At 32.2% G+C, this 24,420-nt stretch overlaps 1 protein-coding gene and 1 non-coding gene across 7 annotated transcripts in view; one reads left to right on the top strand and one right to left on the bottom strand.

Moving 5' to 3' along the window:
* The window catches only part of KTN1 (kinectin 1), a 99,752-nt gene that overhangs the window by 67,249 nt on the left and 8,083 nt on the right, over positions 1 to 24,420 (top strand). For 3 of the 6 annotated variants that reach the window (XM_074365481.1, XM_074365480.1, XM_074365479.1), the window contains exons 24-43: positions 60 to 128; positions 1,243 to 1,280; positions 1,825 to 1,915; positions 1,992 to 2,060; positions 2,533 to 2,570; positions 3,982 to 4,072; positions 5,629 to 5,697; positions 6,771 to 6,808; positions 8,115 to 8,205; positions 10,247 to 10,333; positions 13,642 to 13,731; positions 15,925 to 16,005; positions 16,793 to 16,882; positions 17,002 to 17,094; positions 18,235 to 18,306; positions 18,541 to 18,624; positions 18,788 to 18,871; positions 21,251 to 21,334; positions 23,314 to 23,406; positions 24,250 to 24,370. In XM_074365481.1, the coding sequence (XP_074221582.1) occupies positions 60 to 128; positions 1,243 to 1,280; positions 1,825 to 1,915; positions 1,992 to 2,060; positions 2,533 to 2,570; positions 3,982 to 4,072; positions 5,629 to 5,697; positions 6,771 to 6,808; positions 8,115 to 8,205; positions 10,247 to 10,333; positions 13,642 to 13,731; positions 15,925 to 16,005; positions 16,793 to 16,882; positions 17,002 to 17,094; positions 18,235 to 18,306; positions 18,541 to 18,624; positions 18,788 to 18,871; positions 21,251 to 21,334; positions 23,314 to 23,406; positions 24,250 to 24,370 (1,573 nt within the window). The remainder of the gene's footprint in view (positions 1 to 59; positions 129 to 1,242; positions 1,281 to 1,824; positions 1,916 to 1,991; positions 2,061 to 2,532; positions 2,571 to 3,981; positions 4,073 to 5,628; positions 5,698 to 6,770; positions 6,809 to 8,114; positions 8,206 to 10,246; positions 10,334 to 13,641; positions 13,732 to 15,924; positions 16,006 to 16,792; positions 16,883 to 17,001; positions 17,095 to 18,234; positions 18,307 to 18,540; positions 18,625 to 18,787; positions 18,872 to 21,250; positions 21,335 to 23,313; positions 23,407 to 24,249; positions 24,371 to 24,420) is intronic. The other 3 variants (XM_074365483.1, XM_074365482.1, XM_074365484.1) reach the window with 3 other exon arrangements.
* On the bottom strand, positions 14,591 to 14,788 carry LOC123618891 (U2 spliceosomal RNA). Its single transcript, XR_006727394.1, has one exon. It is a non-coding gene; the product is annotated as a U2 spliceosomal RNA (small nuclear RNA).

Below are 24,420 nucleotides of genomic sequence, written 5' to 3'. Positions count from 1 at the left end.
ATTTTATGTCAATTTCTGTGTTTCCATTGTCCAATCTTGTCTGTTTTGTCATTGTTAAGGATTTGAAACAGGAAATAGAGGCTCTAAAAGAAGAAATAGGAAATATCCAGCTTGAAAAGGCTCAACAGGTAAAAATCCCAGAGCCACAGCATGACAGATTTGTTAGTGACTGTGTATTTATGAAGTATTTGGTTTTTTCTTGTTACTCAGAAGAAACATTTAGTAGTATGCTGTAAGTATATTGGATTATGTACTTTTTATTATTTTTGCCTGATTTGAGAAAATGTTCTTAATATTTTAATATATCTTTTAACTGTTAAGGATTTTTTTTTTTCTGTAAAGTTTTCTGTATTAATATTTCATTTTAGTTTGCCAACTTAAACAAAACACTTTGGTAGACATTTTTTTTTTTAACTGCATGGACCAAAATGTTTTGTTATAGAATATGTATTGCTCAATCTTTGCCTACGGAATAAATTATAGATTTCATTGGAGGATTTTCAGAGGTAGATGTGGTTACTGGAAATGGATGGGTGGTTTTGGTGAATTTAATCTGATATGATTTCATTGAAAAAATGGTGAAATTGCATGGAAGAGATCATTCATTCATTCATCCAACAGATTTATTCAACAACATTTATTCAATTCTTCCTACTTATCAAAGTACTGTGTTAGTAATTAGAGATAAATTGTTGAATGGAAGAGGGTATGATGAAAAAATTAAACTCCTAATGTGGATAGATTTGGAGTTCAGGGAAGTCTTCTCCTGAGACACTGACATCTAAGCCACAATCTGAAGGGACTATGAGAAGACAGGAATAAAAGATACTATTGAACTGTGTATGATAAGAAAAGGAGATTAGAGAGCAATATAGAGAACTGTTGAGTAGTTGGCCTTGAAGACTGGGAAGGAGAAGAACTCTGACATGGTAGGGAGGTATGTGTACAGTTAATATTCTAATTTTCACAGTTTTAGAACTATCACATTATTTAGACTTATTATTCATAACTATATCCCGTGCCTCCCTGTGAGGGTTGGGGAGCATTTTTAATTTGTTATTCTTACTGTCATTGGAGTCAAGAGAAGGTGAAATAAAAACACATCTCATTTTGGCATGGATAATTCAGCTAGGATCTTTGTAATTTGAAGTGTACATATTTTAAAGTTTATCATAAAGCTTAATAAGGTAAATTGAAAGGATTATGAATTGCTTTTTTTCTGCTTCTTTCTTTGTATTTCAGTTATCTATCACTTCTCAAGTTCAGGAACTTCAGAATTTGTAAGTACCATTTCTCTCATTTCCCTTTAATATCTTTTCCTCAAGTTAAATATAATGAGAATCATAACTTCTTTTCATTTGATTTCAAGTAATATTTTAGAGAACATTGTATCTCAAGAAGGCCTTAAGGTCTTAAATTTTTCATTAGGATTTAACCTGTAGGTTTTTTGATGGGAGTGGGGCTAGAGTAGAAGTCTTATTTTCATCATTTATAATCTAAATATGACCCTAAACTTACGTATTGCTCTTTGCCCATTTTAATAATCCCTGTGAAACTGGTTGTGTATTTCATATCCAAACTGCTTATAATAAGTGGTCTAAATTTGTGAGTACCGACTTAAACAGGGTGATAAGGGGTGAGAGTAGAGCTACTTCTCAATTTGATAATCTCCAAAATCTTACATGCCTTTATGCATAATATCTTTAGTTTTTAGTTTGTTTACAATCAGTTTGTGTTGTGAATACACTTTTCCAGTCTCCAGTATTGCTGCTTTGTCTAGTCAGGTAACATTTTCATTGTTAGTTCTTATTAACTTATTGTCAGATTGAAAGGAAAGGAGGAGCAGATGAATACCATGAAGACTGTTTTAGATGAGAAGGAGAAAGACCTAGCCAATAGAGGGAAACAGTTACAGGTGAGAATTTAAAAACAAAAGCAAATAACTTTTTTATACTTGAGTATCACTTTTATTCACACCAATTTTTTTTCAGGATCTTCAAGAAGAAAATGAATCTTTAAAAGCTCATATTCAGGAGGTAGCACAACATAACTTGAAAGAGGTATAGTATAAACAGATTACCAACATATTCCATAAAAAATGAGGAATCTTTATTTTACTGTACTAGAAAATAAAGAATATGTTCTTTGAGTTTCTTTGCCATAAAAATTACTATTGTGTCATAGTTATGTTGTTGATAAAATAAATTAACTCTTATCCCTGTCAAGTCTATTATTGCCTGATTTGTCAACCTAAGTCTAAAAGCATTTCGTCTCTTTACTTTTTCAGATGGATTCTTAAGCTCATTTTTACATATCTGTGTTGAAATGGCATGTTAACCTGTAATCCTTTTAAGAAATGGATATTAAAATTAAGTTAAAGAAAATTTACTCTGTCTTTGTTTTATGAATGGCTCAGTCGTAAATGTACCACACGTAATTATGTTTTTCTTTTGTTGGTGATTGATTCTGTAGATATGCTGTAGTATCTGATCTTTCTGATGTTAGAATTAAAAATGTGAATCTGTTTCTTAGGCATGTTCTGCATCACGATTTGAAGAACTTGAGACTGTGTAAGTATACTTTTAGCCAACGTTTAAAAGAGGAAACAATGAGGACATTGTTTTCTAGAATGTTCTTGAATATTACGATGAGTTTCTTCTAAGTCATAAACTTTCTTGTTGAGTTAAGGAATTATAGTCCAGGGGCAAATAAGTTAGTTTCTGTTTGATGTAATAAAACAGGGACCTTTTTAAGTGCTTTCAGATACCTAGAGACTTTATCCTTTCCAAACCCTTCAAATGCATTTTCTGAAATATTCTTTCTGCTCATATGGGCTGATTTTATTTAGTCTCTCTCTCTCCCTTTTAAAAAAATGAAGTATGTCATTATCGTAAAGAGAGGTTAAATTTATTTCAAGATGAGACCACTTTTAGTATTTGAAAGAATAACATCTCAAATTAACCAGAAGATGATCCTAGCCATAATCTTAATAATGAATATTGAATCTTTCTATAAAGGTAACTTGCTTTTTGGGGAAAATAGTATAGGTTGTCGTATCAGTCATGCTGTGCCAAATAGTAAAAGTATTGAATCTGATGTGCCTTGGAGGTACCGGTGTTTACAGGTGTTCATCCTAGGAAATTTTTACCCTATGAAGTCTGTTTTCTTAAACTAAGTCAGTCTGCAGTGGTAAGAAGGTATCTAGACTTCATCTTTTTGACCTTCTATCAGTTACTTTTAAGTGATTTTGCTTTGATATGATCTCATCAGTTTTTATTGATGCTTAAGAAGTAGCCCTTTGAAACTGTGCCTTTATCTTTGTTTTTGTCTTTGTTTTTTTTGTATTTTTTTGCTTATTTTTTTCTGGAAACTGTATCTTTTAAAAAAGTCAGATATTGAAGATACTTATTAGGTCATTGTCTTTATGGAGACAAAGGAGATGTCTGTTCTTGGCACTAAGATTGCTCATTGGTACAGTCAATTGTTTATCTTGTGGACATTGTGTAACTATCTTTTTTTGTCATTTGCTAATAAAAAGCTTAGAGACACATTTGTGGCTTGTTTGTAGTAGGTATTAGATCATTAAAGTATGATTTTAGACTTATTTCTATGTCACATTGTTCTTTTTAAATTAATAGAATATTCGGTGGGGGGCCATTTTTAGGTTTACAGGAAAAATTGAGAGAAAAGTACAGAGAATTTCTATATACCCTCCTCCTCCATTGCTCTTCTTATTTACATCTTGTATTAGTGTGGTACGTTTGTTAAAATTGAACCAGATCAATATATTGTTACTGACAAGTCCATAGTATCCATTAAGGTTCACTCTTTGTGTTGTACATTTTATGGGTTTTGACGAATGTATGATGACATGTATCCATTATTACAGTATCATTAAAAAAAAAAGTTTTACTGTCCTAAGATTGACCTGTGCTCCACCTATTTGCCTAACTAAATATAAGGTCTTTGTAAAAATTCTAGGTTGAAAGAAAAGGAAAATGAAATGAAGAGATTAGAAACTGTGCTAAAAGAGAAGGAGGGTAATCTTTCTAGCAAAATTAAGCTGTTACAGGTAAATATGTTTACTTAAAAAAAATCATCTTGTGAGTCACTGTCTTTGTGTTCTTGAAAACAATTTTAACTACTACGAAAGAAAACAGAATACAAAATGGCACTCCTGCCCACCCACATACTGCGTCTCACTCCTCAGAGATAACTACTGTCAGTTGTTTATATATCTTTTGAGAAAGTACCCATGCACAAAATATGTATGTATGTACTTAGTAGTTTTTTAAACATATTGTATTTAAACCGTATACTTTTGTATTTTGCCACTCACCAAATTAATAATGTTTTTGAGGATCTTTCCACATAAGCACATTTTTGTCTTTAACTTTTAATGGCTTCATTGTATTCTTTTGTATGATTGTATCATTTATATATTCAATCCTAATTTATGGATACCTAGATTATTTAGAGTTGTGTTTCCTGTTACAACAGTTTTACAGAGAATATTTTTGCACACAGATTTTCAATACTTATGCTAATATATGTATTTATAATTCTTAGAAGTGAGATTTTGTGTTAAAGTTTTATGCAGAGATTTTTTTTTCCTTTGCTTTTTGAAAGTGATAGGTAGACTAGAAAGTTAGTATCTCTTCACCTTCATGTAGTTAGTATTGAAAGTCCTTATCCTTACAGAACATTCTTTTGAAGTAATAGGAAATTTTAGATGTATGCACTTTCTGAGGTACTCATGCTCACATTTCATGCTCCAAGGGTTGATTCTGTCACATTTCCTCTCCTTTCTAAGTAGATTCATTTTTAATTTTGTTAGATAAATTGCCCGTCAAAGTGTTTTTACTAATTTACACTCTCTAACCAACTATTTTAAATTTTGACTTCATTTGTTTTTACTACATCTTTTGGAAGTTTAAAGCTTTTATGTACTCAAATACAAGTAATTTTCTGAGTTTCAAGACTTGAAAGGTATCTCTCAGCCTGTGATCATAAAAATATTTTCACAATTTTTTCTAATATATTTATAATTTATTTTTTTGTTTAGAAGTTTTATTCCCATGTAATTTGAATAAGTTATGAGAATAGCATTTCAATTTTTAAAAAGGGCTAGCCACATTATTAAATAATCCATCATTACTGCAGTGGTTCTTTCTCTTCCACCCCCTGGAATACTTAGCAATATTTGGAGCGTTTTTGGTTGTCACACCAGGTGGAGGCATGCTACTGCATCTAGTGGATGGAGGCCATGAATACTGCTAAACATCCTACAATATGTAGGACAGCACCCCCTCCACAAAGAAATATCCAGCCAAAAATATCACTAGACCTTCTCCTACTGATTTGAGATGTCACCCTGTACTAAACTCTTAAAGGTCTTTGGATTTGTTTCTGGGTTCTGCTTTCTTCCATTGAGACATACCCACTCCCAGGCTAGTATTGAATAATTTAATTATTCTGATTTTATAATGTGTTTTATTTAATACAGGGCTTATTACACTCTTTAAAAATTGTTAGTTTTAGAATTTTCCTGGCTTGTATGATATGTTTTAAAGTTTATAGGGAAAGTAAAAATTTCTATGTATTAATATTTAATTTTTATTTGAACAGGAGGTACAAGATGAAAACAAATTCTTTAAATGCCAAATTGAGCAACTTAAGCAGCAGAACTATCAACAGGTATGTACTTTAGATGCCTTGTCTTTTACTTTGTGTGGTAAAAAATTATATGACCCATGACTGTAAGTATTATCATTCTACCTATTCATTGAGAATAAAGTATATGTTCTTTTATTTATAAGTGTTCATCAAATTTCCTTAAAAAAAAAAAAGCAGTTTGCTATGCCATAGCTAAAATTAGATAATTACAATTTATAAGATTATACCAAAATAATATTACTATCTGTATTCCAGCCCTGTTATGTATGTGTGTGTTTTCAAATTCTTCAGAATGCTTTTCTTAGCAATTCAGTTAAAATCCTATAGAGGTCAGTTTAGGCATACATGTATACTCTACTTCCCCCTCCCCCAAACAAAGCATCATTTATAATTGGAGAGAAACTAAGAAATGTATAATATTGTAAGTAATAGTTTACCACTGTTTAAAATAGTATTTCAAGGAATAATTCTGATTGGTGAAAAAAAATTAAAATGTGTGTTTTTTTTAAAATGTTACCAAAATATCCTTGAAATTAATTAATTTATCTTATTGAACATATATGGATAAACTAGAAAGTATTTTGAGGGAGAAAAAAATTAGAGTCATTGTTAACAAGAACTTTATAGTAGTTTAGTTCAGGAGATGTATTTATCAAGGAAGAAATACCATATGTGGATGGTTACATATTTTTATGTATTATGCAAAATTTAATTTTTGTTACATGCAAGTTAAGTAACTTTTCCTACTTTTCCTTTTTACTTCATTAATGATTTTTTTATTTTTTGAAGGCTTTGCATAGCCTTCAAATATGAATTGTGCAGTATGAACATGTTAAGGTATTAACTCAGTGCTTTGTACATAATGGGAAATAAATATTAAATGAAGAGTTTAAGAATATAGTGACAATGAAGGTTTGATTTAGCACTCAGTACATTTTATAACTGTGTATATGTTTTTATTAAAATTACTTGGTGATGGCATATAGAATACATGGTATTATTTTTGGTGTTTATTTGTATCTGAGAAGAGTTTTAATTTTTTTGAAGTCTTCTAGAAAGCTTTGTTTTGAAATAACAGTTAACTCTTTTAATAGGCATCTTCTTTTCCCCCTCATGAAGAACTGTTAAAAGTGTAAGTAATAATTTTTATTCACAATTTGGAAAGTGGTAACTTTTTATGTGCTAAATCATTCTCAGGTAAGCAATTTAATATAACTGCAAGATGTTCCCCTAATTCTTACTGTTCTATGTGGATTTCTTGAACTGCAGGTCAGTAGAGCTTAGCTATGCCTTTGGTTGAGCCAACATACCTTTTTATGGTATTTGGATTTCTTTGAATAATTTGTTGAGAGAGATACTGGTTTTTCAGGCATTCAGAAAATATTCTAATCACATTAAACTGTACTTTGAAGACTTTACTAATTTACCTTAAATTATCTCAGTTATTTCTGTGATATTGTGGAATTGAATGATGGAAATTTTAGTTTAGCTTCTGCATTAAAAAAAATCTTGTAATCTTTATAATTGCTCTCCTTTAAGGAGGGGCTTTTTTTTCTTTTTTTAACTGAAACATTTTTCTTTTATTTACAGCTAAATTGAGTCTTGACTATATAGTGGAAGGATCAGCAAACTTTTTCTATAAATGGCCTGATAGTGAATATTTTATGCTTTGTAGGCCACATAGTTTCATATTCTTTTTTCCCACAGTCCCTTAAACATAAAATCAGCTCTTAGCTCGAGGGCCATGCAGAAAAAGACTGTGGTTCACGTCCAGAGCCTCAGATTGCCAACCCCTTATATTGAGCCTTATTCTTAGGGAAGAGCTATTTGTAATTTGACTTTCTACCCAAGCTGCTTCTCAACTGTAACAGGATTGGATTGTGAATCTTTGCCATTGCTTTCTGCATTTCTGGGAAATAACTGACTCATTTGACAAAATCAGAAAAACATGAATCCCAAGAAAATGAAAAGAGAATACCAACCTCACGTTAATATCATACTTTCGTTGTGGGTTAGCCACTTAAAGAAAGTCATAATTGATTTCATTACCTTCTGGGAAAAAAATACATATTTAAGAGAGTGTATCTACATCAGTTTTTGTGCTTCTGAAAATAGCGACTTCACTGCCCTAGGTCAAAACAGAAGTAACTACAGCTACAGCAGTTCGTGTATTCATGAACTGTGTCTTAGGCAGTGATTTCTCTTTCGCACCAATGTCAGCATGTCATATTGTAAAAATTTATTTAAAAAATCATTTCTGAAAATAGGAATTCATGGATAGGCTTTCTGTGGTACCTATGAAGCTTAAGTAGTTTGCCTGTGAAATTAATACACTCTTCAAAAAGCATCATCTACTTGCTGTTTTTATTTTGTAGTAACAAATATTATGTTCACTGTTTACCTAAAATATTGCTGTATATATTCATGTTCTGGTTCAGAATTTCAGAAAGAGAGAAAGAAATAGCTGGTCTCCAGAATGAGTTAGATTCTTTGAAGGATGCTGTTGAACACCAGAGGAAGAAAAACAATGTAAGCAAATCTTTATCAGAATAAAGCTTTTAAAAAATTACTGTTATTATTTATCTGAAATGTCATGGTTCAGAAGTTTTCACAATCTACTTTTACTTTAGATTTCCTCTTGATCTTTATAGGAAAGTACTGTTTTGTGTGTAGCTTTTTGGGGAGTATTATTGGAGTAATCACTTTATTAGAGTAGATTTTTTTTTTAATGAATAAATGAAAAGACTATTTTGTACATTTCTGAATATCATTTTAAATATTGAAGCTACAATTATTTCAGCTTCAGTTTTTTTTAAAGCTACACTGCAGTTGACTTTCTGAACTTTTAGTTGGAAAAATTATTCTTTCAGCTCAGTATTTTAAACTAAAAATTTTTTCTTTCTATTTTGATTAGGCTAGCCTTTTTGTAAACTAAAAGTAATTCCAGTATTCAAATCCAGTGTATTCAGTAATTGTCTTTCAAAGCCCTCTGGAACCTCCCTTTTCTAACTGAAGGTGGTTCAAATTTTGGTAATTAAGCATGTTGGAGGCCTCAGAACCTGAATACATTTAGGCTAGAATGGAAGGAATAGTGCCCTAAGAAATACTGACAAATAGTAAATTTAGGTGAATTTCTTAAATATCTTTGACCAGAAGGTAACACCTGTGAGTAGAATCCAAACATTCTTGCTAGAGAAATAATCTTTGCCCACAAAAGTATCATTAAGACTTGAGCAAGGTCAAAAATGTTATTGAAGTCTAAGAGGGTATTGCTAGTGAATTGATACGTATACTTTCTCATGAAAGTTAAATTTTTCAAAGTTTGCGTTAATTTGTTAATTTAACAAGTTGACATGTTCCTGCATCCCTGAGTTTGTCAAAATTAGGTACGTGAATTGCCCTTTGTGTGTTTGTGTAACATTTCTAATAGCATCGCTTGGCCACAAAACCTGAGATGGATTTGCCAATATACTGCTAACATCTTAACTTTGTTTTATTATTGGGATTTTGAGAAAAAGAGGGCAAAATAATGGAGGCATTGAAGTGTGTTTTTGAAAAGAGCCAGGATGCCGGAGGCCAGCAGATTGCGACGTCAGTCCATTCTAGTTCTGCCACCTCATTTGCTGTGTACACTTGGCCAAATTTCTTAACCAACCTGAGCTGTGATTTTGCCATCTATACTATGTGAATGACTACCTCTTAGGGTTGCTGTAAAGATTAATGAAAATATATGTGAAGTGCCAAGTACAGTGTTGGGCACATAAGTAAGCATTCAATACATGGTGATTATTGGCTTTGTATTTTTTGTTTTTAATCTGTTTAGATTTCTAAATCTGAAGAAAGATGGAAATATAGCAGATTGTCCTTACTAGTATTTGCTAATGAAATGCCGTTAAAATACATCTTTCAGAACTCAGTTTCCAAAGACCCTTGTTTCTCTTTCAGAAAAATGTGTTTTACTACTTTCTAGCTTCCCTGTTTGCCTTGTTCAAGTAGCTCAGACAGTTCATGTTGGGTTGCTGTTTGGTATGCACATTTGACCATGCCAAGAAAGATAGAGAAGTACAGTGAATTCTATGTCATTCCTGGTTAGACTTGAAATGTGTTAAATCAATAAAACATATTTAGAGAAAAAAATGTTATCCTGCAGTGGAAAATCCCACAAGTGATATTGGGGCTTGTTTAAAAATCACATGTAGAAGCTTTTTGTAATACTTGTGTATTTGCTTTGTCCTTAATCTGCTAATGATTTGGTATATCTGAAATCATATTTGTAATCTTGGCTTTTGTGTTTACTTTGGAATGCTTTCTTCTTTGTCATATGTGCATAGTAATTACTTTAAAGCTGGCATATTTGGTGTGTATACTAAATCTTAGGAAGTGGGCATCTTTATTTTCTCATTCAGACTTCTAAACATGACTTTTTATTTTTTGCTAATATACATATTTTCCCATTGAAATAATTTTGCAGTAACCAGCATTTAAATGCAGTGCAAAATACTGATGAAGTAAAAAGCAAAAATCTTTCAATAATGGATAAACTGAAATCATTCTTTCTAAAAATGATTAGGACCTTCGGGAGAAAAACTGGGAAGCAATGGAAGCATTGGCATCAACTGAAAAAATGCTGCAGGACAAAGTGAACAAGACTTCCAAGGTTGTAATGCTAACTCCTAGAAACAATCCACTGAACAGAGAAAATCTGCAGCTTGTCTTAAAATCAGACTAAAGCATTTAATTTTACTGCAATTTAAATATAAAATCTTCTTATCACCCACATTTATCATCTCTATCATCTCTGCTTTTTTCATCTACTCCTTGAAGCTTTAATTTTGGGTATGCTGTTTTGTTGTGATTACCTGATTGAGCTTTGGTAATTACTGCTTTAGGTTGAAGAGTCTCAGGAGACCTGTGCTCCCCATGTAAACTCTTGTCAGACAAAGTGTGCCTCTTGGATTGTTTATGAGAACTTGGTGAAAACCCGGAGCCAAAAAAACTAACTGAATTAACAAACACATTTGACTGCATAGGATGTACCTGTGATGCACAGTGACCTCTCCTGGGTTGTATGAGGCACGCCACTATGACAGTTACATGGAAGGGATCAATTCTGGGTGTGCTTTTGGGGATGGTTCCTTAGAAAGGCTGGAATTAAAATTAAACGAGGTTTTGAAGTGGCTGGACAGTAATAATGTATGTGTTGTGGTTAGTATGGGATATTAATATAAGAGATAATTCTCTTGACAAGAGTATGTAAATTGCTCCTGAAACACATACCCCGACCTGTTTTTAAAACCATCGTAGATATTCTCCTTGAGTTCAAGTTGCTCCGTGGGTTTGAAGATTTCTAATGAATTGTAATTGAGAAGTTGTTTTCAAAGATTGGAAGAAATGGATGTGTCAGTTCTGTCAAGAATTTTGAAAATTCCTGCCAAGAATAAATGTGGAACAGAATTATTAAATTTTATATATGGGTTAAAGTTCATTATGTTATTCAGTTCAGCATTCTATAAGTATTTTGTGTACTAAGGTATTATGTTGAATTTTAAATGCAAGTCTTAATGACACTTGAAGGACTTTTTTGTTTTTAAAGCAAAATAGAGTTTTAATAAATTTTTTAAAATCAAGTATATGTTTGTAGTTATATTTCCTTTAGTGGATTTGTATTTACTTATATGCTTATTTATCAAGCCCTAATTTTCACTAAAACTTTACTTTGAGACAGCTGGCAGATACTGGGACTAGACAAATCTAGGCCAGAGAATAGAAAAATCTAAGCCAGATGGGACATTTTAATTTCATTGTGAATCCTTGCAGTCAGCTCTGTCAGCAGTGAGGGTTCTGGTATAGTTTTTGGTTTTTTTCTGTAACTTTGTTTTTTTCACTGTTAAGAACTAGCTTTAGCTTTTAATTTGTTAATGAGCCTGGTTATCTGGAACATGCTAGAACTCTTAATATCGTGCCATTCCTACAGGAAGTTAGATTCACCTGTCATAAGCATTCTTGTGTATTCCAAAAGCTAGAATTTATGTTTCATCTTGTGTTTGGTGATGAGTATAAGAATTTATATTTCAGAACTCATCACCCAGTGCATGACTTCTTACATAGCTGATGATCTACAGAGAGCAAGATCTGTGGTCTTTCTCTATTTTAATGGAATTTAGACAGTCCTCAGATAGCATAGGTGTAATGTGAGGTTGATTAACCCAGGACTACAAGTTGTGCTGTAAGTAGTATGTTTTTGAGGAGCTACTATAAATGACAGATTCACATAAAAGATACATCACACTCATTATATTAAACTTAAATTAAAATAGTAAAGAAATTATAATAATGCAATTTTCAATATTATATCTTTTCCAGGTGTTAAGTGAAAATTGCTATGCACAACAAAACTGTTATGTCAAATGAAATTTTTTTTCCTGAAAATTTTAAGTACATCTTTGTGCCTCTTAGTTACAAATTAGGCACTTACTTCTTTTAGTTAGATTCTTTTTTCCTTGGGGGATTGTTGAAAAAGTTTCTGTTCCACAGTGTCTGTTTTCCTTACTGATTTTCTTTAGAGATTGCTCACCTTGCTTCTACACTTGCTCTTAGCCAAAAGATTGAGAAGCAATTACTTGCCCACTTCTCTGGTCTTACGATAAAAATGACCTCTTAATTGTCTCTGAATTAGCAGTTAATTATTTCCCATAAATGAGTATACCTTATTTTATGCAGTTAAATGATTGTAGTCCTGAAAAATAGTGGGCTTTATTGAATTATTGAAGACACTCCATTAAAACATCTATTTTTAAAATCCTGCCACGAATCCTGAATAACAGCATCTTGTGTGTACAGAATATGATTAATCTCTAGCTTCTCATTGTATAACTTTAGATTTTCATGTTATTAGACTTTCTTAAACTGAAGTATGTATGTCTTAAATCTGTAATAGATTTCAAAGATCACATTTGATGGGGGAAGATAGGGTTGAGATCTTGCTAGCTTGCTTGCTTTCTTGTCACCTGTTGAACTTCACCAGTGTTTTGAGATGATTTCTTGGCTTCGTTTAGATGTGCATTTTTGTAGGTGTTTTTTTTTTCTTCTTCTAATTTTGTAGAGATGGTTTGAATATTAGATTTTTACTTTTTGTGTGATCAAGTCATTACCCTAATTTTGACAAACCATGGTTTTGAGTTAGCAATTGATATCCATTAGACATAGATTTAAAATGACCAAATTTAAATATGCACTTATAATACTTATTTTTAAATTTACAGCTGACAGAATCCATATACACGTGTCAGAATTAGTTTTCTTTATGCATGACATTGGTGAAGTAATATGCCATCAACTTTTCCTCTTTCTCTTTATTCTTCTTTCCCATATGTACCACCTGTCAAATTTTGGCGGTATTTTTTTCTTTGTTTAGCATAAGTAGCTCCATCTGACTTTGAAACTAAAAATATGAAAATTGTCATTTTAATCCCATGGTAGTATAGTCATACATCAGTGATACAGGTTTTGGAGAGATTTGCCAGCCAATGAGCCTCAGTTATGTTGCCCAGATGCATATTTTTTACATGAGTTTGTCTTAGTTGTAGCAAGTGTTTTTTGTTTTTTTGTACATGTAGTTTAAAGTTTTTAATAAGAAATGTATTTTGGAGGTTTTTGTTTTATTTTTGTTTGTTTTTGTATTGTTTCCTGAGGGACATCACTTGATTTCTAATGGCAAGGAAAATGTCCATATTGTCAGATATTGCCTTGATTTGATTAATGTAAGACATTATTTCTTATTTAGGGTGCTTTAGAGATTTTGCAGATTTTTCCTTATGGAAGCATTTTGACATTTCAAACTGGAAAACTTGAACATTTGTCAGTAAATACTATGACTTTTTCTTCCCATAGAGCTTAAAAGACTAGCTTTTTAAAATTTTAATTCTATAATCTTGGAAGTTTGATTTGGGTCATCTTCTGCTTTAGGAAAGACAACAACATGTGGAAGCTGTTGAGTTAGAAGCTAAAGAAGTTCTCAAAAAATTATTTCCAGAGGTGTCTGTGCCTTCTAATTTGGTAAGATGGATTTATTATTTTTTTTGAATGTAACATCTTTTTCATTATTCAAGGAAGTTGTGAATAAGCAGCATTGGCACTCTCCACTTGGTTTTGGTGGTGCACAAATTCCTCAGTATTTCCTTTTTTTAACCTAGGGTGCTTTTGAGTAGTTAAGATCAGTACCTTGGTTCAAAATCATTTCTGTTTCTTCATCTGATATTTTGGTTGTATTCTATAAAGTTTTTATATGTGAGCAGTATTATTTAGAGGATCATAAACTTCATATTTGGGAAAGAAGTATTTCTCAATAAATCAATAAATCAATAAACCAATCATGTCCTTAATGGCTATATTCAGAATAGAAGTTAATTTTAAGTGATTGCTTGTTAGTTTTAGTAATACTATTTTTAAATGTATTTAATACCATGAACCAGGTCTTTTCATTTCAAAATGTAAGATTTTGGTCATCTGTTAACTTCTTCAAGCAAAAGTCTTGAAGATAACAAGGAACAGCTTGCTTTACTTGAGGTTGTATGTGTTTTAAATGGGAGAGAAAAGTTGCTTTGGTTCAGCGATTTAATATAGTGAATATTTGAGGGCAGAGAATGCCAATGAGTGTACATGTAGTTTCTAAATCTTGGTACAGGTATTTTTTTCTTTTAATGAAAATTGTGTACACAACCAGAAGTAGAGAAAAGAGCATAATGAGCCTGATGTACCCAGTACCCCACTTTAGCAGTCATCAACATGTGGCATGCACTGCCACACAGTCTTGTTTTACCTTTAGCCCTGTACTTCCTACACTTTCTGACGGATGACAAACATCAGAGCATTTCATCTGTAAATATTTCAATACATAGTTCTTTTTCCCCCTCTGGAGGGGTGCGCTCTTCCTGGAGATACTGCAATACCAGGTCTGTGCGTGGAGTGGATGGAGCAAACTCCTGTTCCAACTCCCTGCTCCAGAAACCCATTTAATGAATTGTCCTTGGATAGAGGACGTATCAGATATTAAACTGATAAGATCAGATACTACACTTGATCTTAGCCAAAAGGTTTTTACTAAGAAAGTTAGCAGAGGTGAGATCTAAACTGTATAAGCTTGACTGGAGAAGAGTTTACATACTTTAAGCAACTAAATCAACTTTTCAGCTCAATTTAATTTATATTGAATTCCAATATATGAAGCTAAGTAGGATTTTAATAGTATCATTTAGTCTTCATTCACATTTATAATATGGGAATTTTTTTAAAATAGAGGCTTTGTACTAATTTGTACTATGGAGCATTGTACTATAGTGTGATAAACAAACTATTTATTTTTTAAAAATTTTTATCTGGTGAAGTATAGAAAATCCTGATTCAGCCACATAAATAAAACTTTTAATTAGAGCAGTTAATAGTAATTTCATATGTATTGTTTTTTTTTCTTGGATTAAACTAAACCAAAGACTTAAGAAGAGTAAGAGGAAATTTGCTTTAAAGTATCTAACAAATACTCTTTATCAGAGTTTAAAATTCAGACAAGAAGCATCAAAAATCTTGAATAATTTATCCTGAAATATAGAATAATGACTAAAACTGTAATAGTGCCTTGTATTTACATCAGCTAACTTTCAATACAGATGGTTTTTGTTGGCTTTAAACACAAATATTTGTGTATTTTTATTTCTCATTATGATTTTAAAAATACTTCATAAGACATATTTATTTTGAAATATTTTCAGAATCCCTGGGACAACTTCCTAGAATCTGAAATCCTCTGACTAGAGTATCTTCAATTCAACTTTTAGTATATGAACTGAATTTTTGAGAACTGATTCACCTGAAAAAATTTTTGAAAAATTATTCATTCTAGGCTTTCTGTGTCTTAAGATTGGATCTATTAGCCCGAGCACTAGTAAGTGGTAAAGGCTGTGTTGAGCCCAGATCTTCTGCCGATATGTCCAAAATTCAGGTGCAAATATCCTTGGACAGGGTAGATAAGATTTGATTTTTATGGTAGTATATAGGTGTGTTTCAGTGTTTATTTTCAAGGCTGGTTTATGTTTAACTTACGCAAAAATTATATTCTTCTTTGGAATTTCCAAGGAATGGTGTTTGTCTTTGTAGATTTCTTTTATAATCATCCAATTTGGTTATTTAAATTTTTTTACTTATTTCATTTAGGTATTTTTGGAAATTGGTTATTTTGACTTTTCTTCTCCACAGAGTTACAGTGAATGGTTACGTGGATTTGAAAAGAAAGCAAAAGAATGTGTGGCTGGAACTTCAGGTTCAGAGGAGGTTAAGGTTAGTTCAAGAGAAGTATTTATATTTTAAACAAACAAAGGAAAAAGAAATAAGTGAGGATTTGTCTTTATGAACTTGGGAAAGGTAAAGGCTATATTATGAGTAGAATAATCTTTTGAGAAAGTGTACACGAAGGTGATTTCATTTTGTGTACATTTTGGTGGAAATGCTCTTGTCTTCCTTGGGTTTGATGTGTGTACAAAGCTAATGTTTGCCATTTCTTTAACTCTGTATTTTAGTCATTTCTAAAACTGAGTATTTAACTATCTCTTACTCTCTTTTTAGCCTGGGTTTAGAAAGTAAAGATCAGTTGAGGTGGGTAGGTGGAAACTGATGGGTTTGCTAATGTATCCCCAGATATATCATTAGGAATGTTCAGAGCCTAGATGCATTTTTAACCTGGACTACTGAAATTTGGGAGATTAACTTTTTTTTTTGTATCTCAAGTGGCATGAATAAAACCCCATTTCCCATGGTATTTTGACCTCACTTTACATGTGGGTCTGCTTTGATTTCACTATTCTATTAAAGAGTGACAAACCTATTTATTATACAATTGTATAATATATTTTGTAGTAAACAGACTCTTGGGAGTTTTCTTAGGAAAACCAAATGACCAAAAAGGTCATCAAACTTCATTGCCACTTAAGAAGACTGAAATGTAGAATTCCATGATAAAACAGTTAGGAACCATTTGTCATAATATACCATTAAGTACTGAAACAAATTTGAAGCACAGAACTTTTTGGTAAAACTAGAGAATTTTTCTTAATTTCATTCTTTGCAGGTTCTAGAGCACAAGTTGAAAGAAGCTGATGAAATGCACACATTGTTACAGCTAGAGTGTGAAAAATACAAATCCGTCCTTGCGGAAACAGTAGGAAATGATATTTAATCTACATTAAAAAAATCACTAATTTAATGTTTAATGGCTTAAATAGTTTATCTTGGCATTAGAAAATAAATTTTTCGGAACTACTATGCTTTTGTTCATAGGAAGGAATTTTACAGAAGCTACAGAGAAGTGTGGAGCAAGAAGAAAATAAATGGAAAGTTAAGGTTGATGAATCACAAAAGATTATTAAACAGGTATTTAAAAAGGAAGAACTTGGGGAAAAATAAAAGGGATGTGTGAATTGTAAAAAACAAAAACAAAAACCTTAGAGCAGTGGTTCTCAAAATGTGAGCCTTGGACCAACTGTGTCAGCATCATCTGGGAACTTGTTAGAAATGTACATTCTTGACCCGCCCCATCACCCCTCCCCACCCCACACCACCACCACCTCCGACCCCTGCCCCTAAGTGATTCTGATGCCCACCCAAGTTTAAGAATCACTGGTTTTAGTGTTATGACTAAAGAATAATGATGTAAAATATAAAGTGCTTTGAAAGTTACAGAACCACTATGTAGTAACATAAGGGAAAGAATTTGGTGTTCAAAATAAGTTCTAAAAGTTCTAAAACATTGATATGTGACTCGTGTTCAAGAAAAAGTTAGTAAGTCCTTTTTCTTTTCATGGGACCAGAATGGTATTGTGCTGTCTTAATTTTTCTTCCATTTACAGTTGTCTCCCCATATCCATTGGGAGATTGGTTCCTGGTCTCCACAGATGCCAAAATTTGGTATCTTGGATGCTCATATAAAATGGTGTAGGAGTACTTGAGTGTGGTAAAGAGTGCCATCTGTTGCTCACTTGTTTTCTTGGGCTGTGCAGAATTTAGGGTTGCTGATGGTATTCTACATTAATGCATTTGGGATGAAATACAACTGATTACCAGTTGATTATTTTTAAACATTAGCACTTTAGCTAGGCCTAATATTAATAGCATGGAAATAGGGTGGTTTTTTTTTAACGTTTTTTTTTTGAGTTATAGTCATTTTATGATGTTGTGTCAAATTCCAGTGTAGAGCACAATTTTTCAGCCATACATGAACATATACATATTCATTGTAACATTATTTTTCGCTATGACTTACCATAGATCTTGTATATATTTCCCTGTGCTATACAGTATAATCTTGTTTATCTATTCAGTAGGGTAGGTTTTGACCACAGTTTAAATCAAGTTAAATGTGACACTCACTTTTCAGGTCTTTCAAAATTCAGTACGGCTTTAAATGAGATACGTTTTAAAACCTCTGAAGCATCTGATTAAAATTCTGTGAGTTAGAAAAGCCTCTGTATCCTTGGTGGTTTGACTTGGACATATAATTGTTTCACATTTCAGATGCAGTTGTCATTCACATCTTCAGAACAAGAGCTAGAGCGATTAAGAAGAGAAAATAAAGATATTGAAAATGTATGTTACCTCATCATTTGACTATGTAACCTATGGACTTTTTTTTAGCATCAAGTGTTGTCTTAAGAAATGTGTTTTAAGATTTCATCTAATGATGTGATTGTTATGCTTTTAAGAATATCTTGGGTGGTGTTTGAGATAATATATAGTTTTATATTCATAAGTGTGGTAACTTTTCATTGCAGGGGAGCATCTTATATATGTTTGCTAACTTTTCCTTTGTTGCATTGCTAGCTGAGAAGAGAACGAGAGCATTTGGAAATGGAGCTAGAGAAGGCAGAAATTGAACGATCCACCTATGTTACAGAAGTCAGAGAGGTATTTAACATAGAATTTTTTCCACCTTGCTTCTCAATTTAAATTCAGTTTATAACAGTGATAAAATATTTCAGTGTAAGTTGTTTGTGGCAGAGCTTCCAAGTAGCATACAAACATGGGATATCATAAGGAGATCAATCTTAAACTCTAAACTTCATTGCAGCTGAAAGATCTGTTGACTGAATTGCAGAAAAAACTTGATGATTCATATTCTGAAGCAGTAAGACAGAATGAAGAGCTAAATTTGGTAAGAAGCTTGTCCTCCACTGGGTATCAAGTAGGCCCTGAAAACACTTGTGTTGACATGTGGAGAAACCATCCAAACCTTTTCTCCTTGCTAACATCTTTAACTTGGCATTTTTATAAGTTTAAGATTATCTTCATATTCTGATGACTCCTAAGATGATCTGTCTGTTCTTGGTTCCTAAGATGACCCTTCTTTTCTTAGCTCCTAACAATGGCATGTTTGGCTTGCAACTCTTTTTCAGAAAAGTTTTCCATGTTTTACAAAACCTGTTTTCTCGAACAGCATTATTTTCAGTGAATAAGAAATGAAACAAACAGATAAGGATTGGCTGAGTTGTGAAGATTCTCTTTTCAGAGTCACCATAATTAACTGGACCTCTAATTTTTTAACCTGGAAGGAGATTATTGAAGATGGAAGAGACATATTCTTCATTCAAGGGCAATAGTCCAATCTAGCTTCTTATTTTAACTGGCCTTTCTACAGCTTATAGATAACAAAAAGCTTGTGGAATTCTTTATCATCAACATCATTCAGCATAATAATCCTGAAACTACAGACTTAAGTTAGCTAAATGTGGTATTCCCATTCTTAAATTTTCTGGAAATTTACACTGATAATGACAGGCTTATTTGTTAGATAAACATGACTATTTGTATTGTTATGTTTCAAACAATAATCATTATATCTGTTCGTGACTTTTAAAAATTAAGAATGTGATTAGATAAGTACCTGAATAAACTCTAGTATGATTGCAGTAAGTTAGTTTTCTCCTTACTACAAGTTAACCCTGCCAGATTTGGAATTTTCTTTTTAGTACTGCTGTATGTACCAAAGAAAACTTTTATCTCATTTATTTATGTTATAAGTGATTTATAGGAATCGATTTTCAGAGCTGGGCTCTCTATGAAATGTACACCTAAAACCCCCACCCCGACACACACACATACCCCTCTCTATTTTTGAATAAAATTTGCCTTCATTTTACCTTTATTGAAGCATTCCCACTGCAATGTAAGACTAGTTTTATGTGTATGTTTGCTGTACGTTGCACAAATTGGGACTGTGATAAGCCACAGATATAAGCCTTACCCTATAATGTGTTTTTTGTTTTTTTTTTAAATTTCTAATTGCAGTTGTTGGAGATTTTACTTTTAACTTTGGTGCTTTGTGGGTAACTTCAACAGTAGCATCAAGCCCACAGGGTTATGGCTGAGTTTCCATTCAGCCTGGTCCTCTCTTTGTATATTTTGCCCTTCTACTTAGGTCAGGAGGTTCTTTTGAGTGGTATTTTTAATTTTTTTGCCTTGAATTTGTAATTTTCATCTTAGTCTTTGTTTCCTTTTTGCTCAAGATAATCATTGCCATATTTTAAAATAAGATAAAATAATTTTGTTTGTCTATACATTGTGTCTTCTTGGGCCGAAGGAATAACGTCTCTGACATGAAATCTCTGATGTAGAGGAGCAAAAAACTGAAGCATTTGGGTATTAAAATAGAGTTCCCAAAATAAAAATTACCAAATGGAATGTCCTCCACTAATTTTCCCTATATGTTTAAAATGTCACTGTCTTGTATTTCCCCCTTTTGAGTTTCCAAAACTATTTGGAATGTTGTGCCTGTGGGTGGGAAGCAGAATTAAGTAACTTGATGAGTTTAATAAGAAAAGTCGCTTTTTTGTCAGTGAGCCCATTTCCCTTGTTCATACTTAGAGTAGTTTTTAAGAGAAGAGGCATTACATATTGGCACTAGAGTTTTACAGAACTTTATACCTCTTTTGGCAAGTTGGTTGAGAAGTATATTTTAAGACATTTCTTGTTGGTATAGTTAGGCCAGTGTGGTCTTGCCCTGACCTCTTTAGTGACATCTTAAAGGATGAGCAACATTTAAATTTCCAAAGATTTTATTTTACTGGATTTGTAGTCTTCTGTCCAGTATCTTTTAAAATATTACACAATTGACTCAACTGAACTACGTATCTTAAGAAAGCCTTTAAAAATTTAAAAATTAATTAGTAAAATTTCTTACTCCTTGCCTTTTAATTTGGTATAAACATGAATAAGCTGCTTTATGAATAGTGAATATTAGTACTTTTAAAAGATACTTAATTGGAATTTAATGGTTTTATTTTTATATGTGCGATTTTCTAATCTAAACCTTAGTTCGTTTCTGTAGGTTTTCCTTTATTTAGCTTTACAGATGGGAACCTCCACTGCTTAGCTTTTCTATACTCTTGGTGCAGCATATATTGGCTAATCCATTGTGCATAATAATAACTTAGTGGTCCCATTCTTTTTCATTCATTCTTTAGTCTTAGAGGTCTCAGCATAATCAAAGAAGGATGTAAATTAAGATAATTGTGGTATTCCTTTATTTTTACAGTTAAAGACACAGTTAAATGAAACACTCACAAAACTTAGAACTGCACAAAGTGAAAGACAGAAGGTAGCTGGTGACTTGCATAAGGTAAGACACGGCTTGCCCTAAATAAAGATGCCTTATCGTCATACTATGTTATGTCTTGAATTGTAAGCAAACATACTGCCAACTCTGGATTTGTTCTTTCCCATCATTATATTAGTTTGGTTATAAATTTAAGCTGTTTGTTATACAGCTGCATTTTTGGCACTAAACTTTTTGCCTTGTTTTTCCGTTAATTTGCTTCATCATTTCATCACATTTTTATAATTAATTGCTTTGTAACATATAGATTAAATTTTTAATTGACATTCTTAAAAAAATTTGGTTACATCCATGTATTTTTTATTGGGATTTGCTTATGCAGTCATTTGCAAAGTATGTTTCTTTTGATCTTTATGGATCTAAAAGATATATTCCTGATGTTTGAGAAATTTGTTCAATTATTTCTTGTTGAAATACATTTTTCTTAATCTCTTATATAGCTGGGTGGTTTTTAAGGTTACATTTCTTATTCTTTGCATTAGGTTGACAAGTTATTCATAATTTTGTTCTGAGATTTTTACTAGTGTGATTTACATATGCTTATGTCAGAGCTGCTTTAGAGCTATGATTGTGTTTGTGGGAGATACAGTCATTAGCAAAACAATTAAATACATCACTTTTGTAAAGGTTGAAAGAAATTACTGTTGGTTCTTTATGATTATAGCTTATAATTGTTATGCAAAAGTCTAGGAATCTAAAATTGCTTCAAATTATTTTAATGTCACCAGTAAGTAAAATGTGAACTTAAAGAATTTTGGAGCTCTGACTTAGATATATGATACATTGTCAAGGTTGAGCAATCTAATTTACTTTGATACATGATTTTTTTTTAACATTTTTTGTTGATTTATAATCATTTTACAATGTTGTGTCAAATTCCAGTGTAGAGCACAATTTTTCAATTATACATGAACATATATATATTCATTGTTACATTTTTTTCTCTGTGAGCTACCATAAGATCTTGTATATATTTCCCTGTGCTATACAGTGTAATCTTGTTTATCTATTCTACAATTTTGAAATCCCAGTCTATCTCTTCCCACCCCCTGCCCCCTTGGCAACCACAAGTTTGTATTCTATTTCTAAGAGTCTGTTTCTTTTTTGTATTTATGCTTTTTTTTTTTTTTTTTTTTTTTTAGATTTCACATATGAGTGATCTCATATGGTGATATATGATTTTAAGTTTTGATCTCTAAACAAAATATAAAACATTCAGTCTTAGCCTAGAAATTTATTTTCTCAGAGGGTACTTTAAAGAGTTAATTAAACAGGTACTCAGAGGTATGGGTATGCTGTGTTATTTGCCATAAAATGGTTAACAGTAGTTGACAGTGTACTGTCCCATATCTATGTAATAGAATACTGTGCAACACTTGATTGGTAATGCACGTATTTATTGACATGTGAAGAGATAAAATACTTGGTAAAACAGCAAGTGTAAAACAGTGTGTATGTTAAAAGCCCATTTATATAAAATTTTCTGCCAACTTTTCACTAGGACATATGTTTACTAAAGAGGAATTTAGACGAGGAGTCATCAAATCCACAAACTTTTAGGATTTGTGGGCCATCTACAGTTTCTTTCACATACTCTTTGTTTGTTTAGTATGACCCTTTAAAAATGTAAAAACTATTCTTAGCATGAGTTGTAAAAAAATGGGCTGTGGCCAGATTTGGCTGACCTCTGATCTAGACTAATGTTAACCTAAATATCAACTGTGGTTATTTCTGTTTTTAATTTCTTTATGCATTTTCTGCGTTGTTTGAACTTTTTAAAACAATGAGCATGTGTTTCTATAACCCAGTTGGGGAGGAAGCTATTTCATTTTGGAGAAAAAACTGAATAGGTTGGCTTTACACTGTGTTTTGCAAAGAGCTTTAATCTTATATAAAATATGTAAGAAAATCACTCATTTTTCTCGTATATATTTATTTAACAGTTGTAGTATTCAGAGGCTACCATATTGCTTTCCTTACAGGCTCAACAGTCACTGGATCTTATCAAGTCAAAAATAGTAAAAGCTGCTGGAGACACTACTGTTATTGAGAATAGTGACATTTCCTCAGAAACAGTAAGCATTTTCTTTAGCCCCAAATCTCTGGGCTAATCGTAAATTATGTGAAGAAAAAAAATGTGCAAGATCCACCTTTATAATGTGGTTTTATCAATTATGTTGCATCCTTAACCGAAGGTCATCTTTTCTTTGAGATCTTCTATCTGAAATGCAATATTTTAATTAATGTTTGCTTTCACTTTAGCTTGGTGAGATATTTTGTTAATTTTTAGGTTTGTTTTGGGAGGTATTGTGATATACTGCTTAAGAGCATGGACTCTGTTAAACTGCCTGTGTTTCAATCCTGGTTCTGCTACTTAGTAGCTATGTGACTGACTTAGGAGAAACTCAGCCTCTCTGTGCTTTAGTTGCCCCATCTGTATAAGGCAATGAGAATAGTATCTATCTTGCACGATTGTTGAAAGGAATGTATGAGTTATTATATAAAACACTTAGAATAGTGGGTAGCACTTAGACCAGTGACATTTAGTCAGACATTTAGTAAGAGCGCAATATATGTTGTCTTACTTTTCTGTTGTTGTGAATGTACTCTCCTTTGGTTCTTTGCAATTTTTTCTGAAAGGAGAAATGGATTTATATCTGCTATTCATAGATTCCAGACTTTTCCCTTTGTAGCCCAGTAACAACATTTATAACATAGCTTTCTTGGGTGCAAACTGATTTACACCACTAGGTAGCAAACATTATTGCTCCATGTGGTTTTTGTTGCCAATTTTCATGTGATTTTTCAGAGTTTTTGTTTGTATTTAAAACAACAATAGAATATTTTGTGGTTTTGGTTGCAAATGTCTTTTCTTTGTGCTCAGATTTTTTTTTTAATCACTTCCGTCTTCTTTTTAGGAGTCTTCTGAGAAGGAGACAATGTCTGTAAGTCTAAATCAGACTGTAACACAGTTAGAGCAGTTGCTTCAGGCGGTAAACCAACAGCTCACAAAGGAGAAGGAACACTATCAGGTATTAGGTAAGAATACCTGAAGTACTACTGTCTGTCTGTGGGTAATTGACATAGTG

The sequence above is a fragment of the Camelus bactrianus genome, chromosome 6 (assembly GCF_048773025.1).
Source record: "Camelus bactrianus isolate YW-2024 breed Bactrian camel chromosome 6, ASM4877302v1, whole genome shotgun sequence".
In the NCBI taxonomy this organism is placed as follows: Eukaryota; Metazoa; Chordata; class Mammalia; order Artiodactyla; family Camelidae; genus Camelus; species Camelus bactrianus.
Note: the sequence above shows the minus strand (reverse complement) of the source record. Positions and strands in the feature narration are given on the sequence as shown.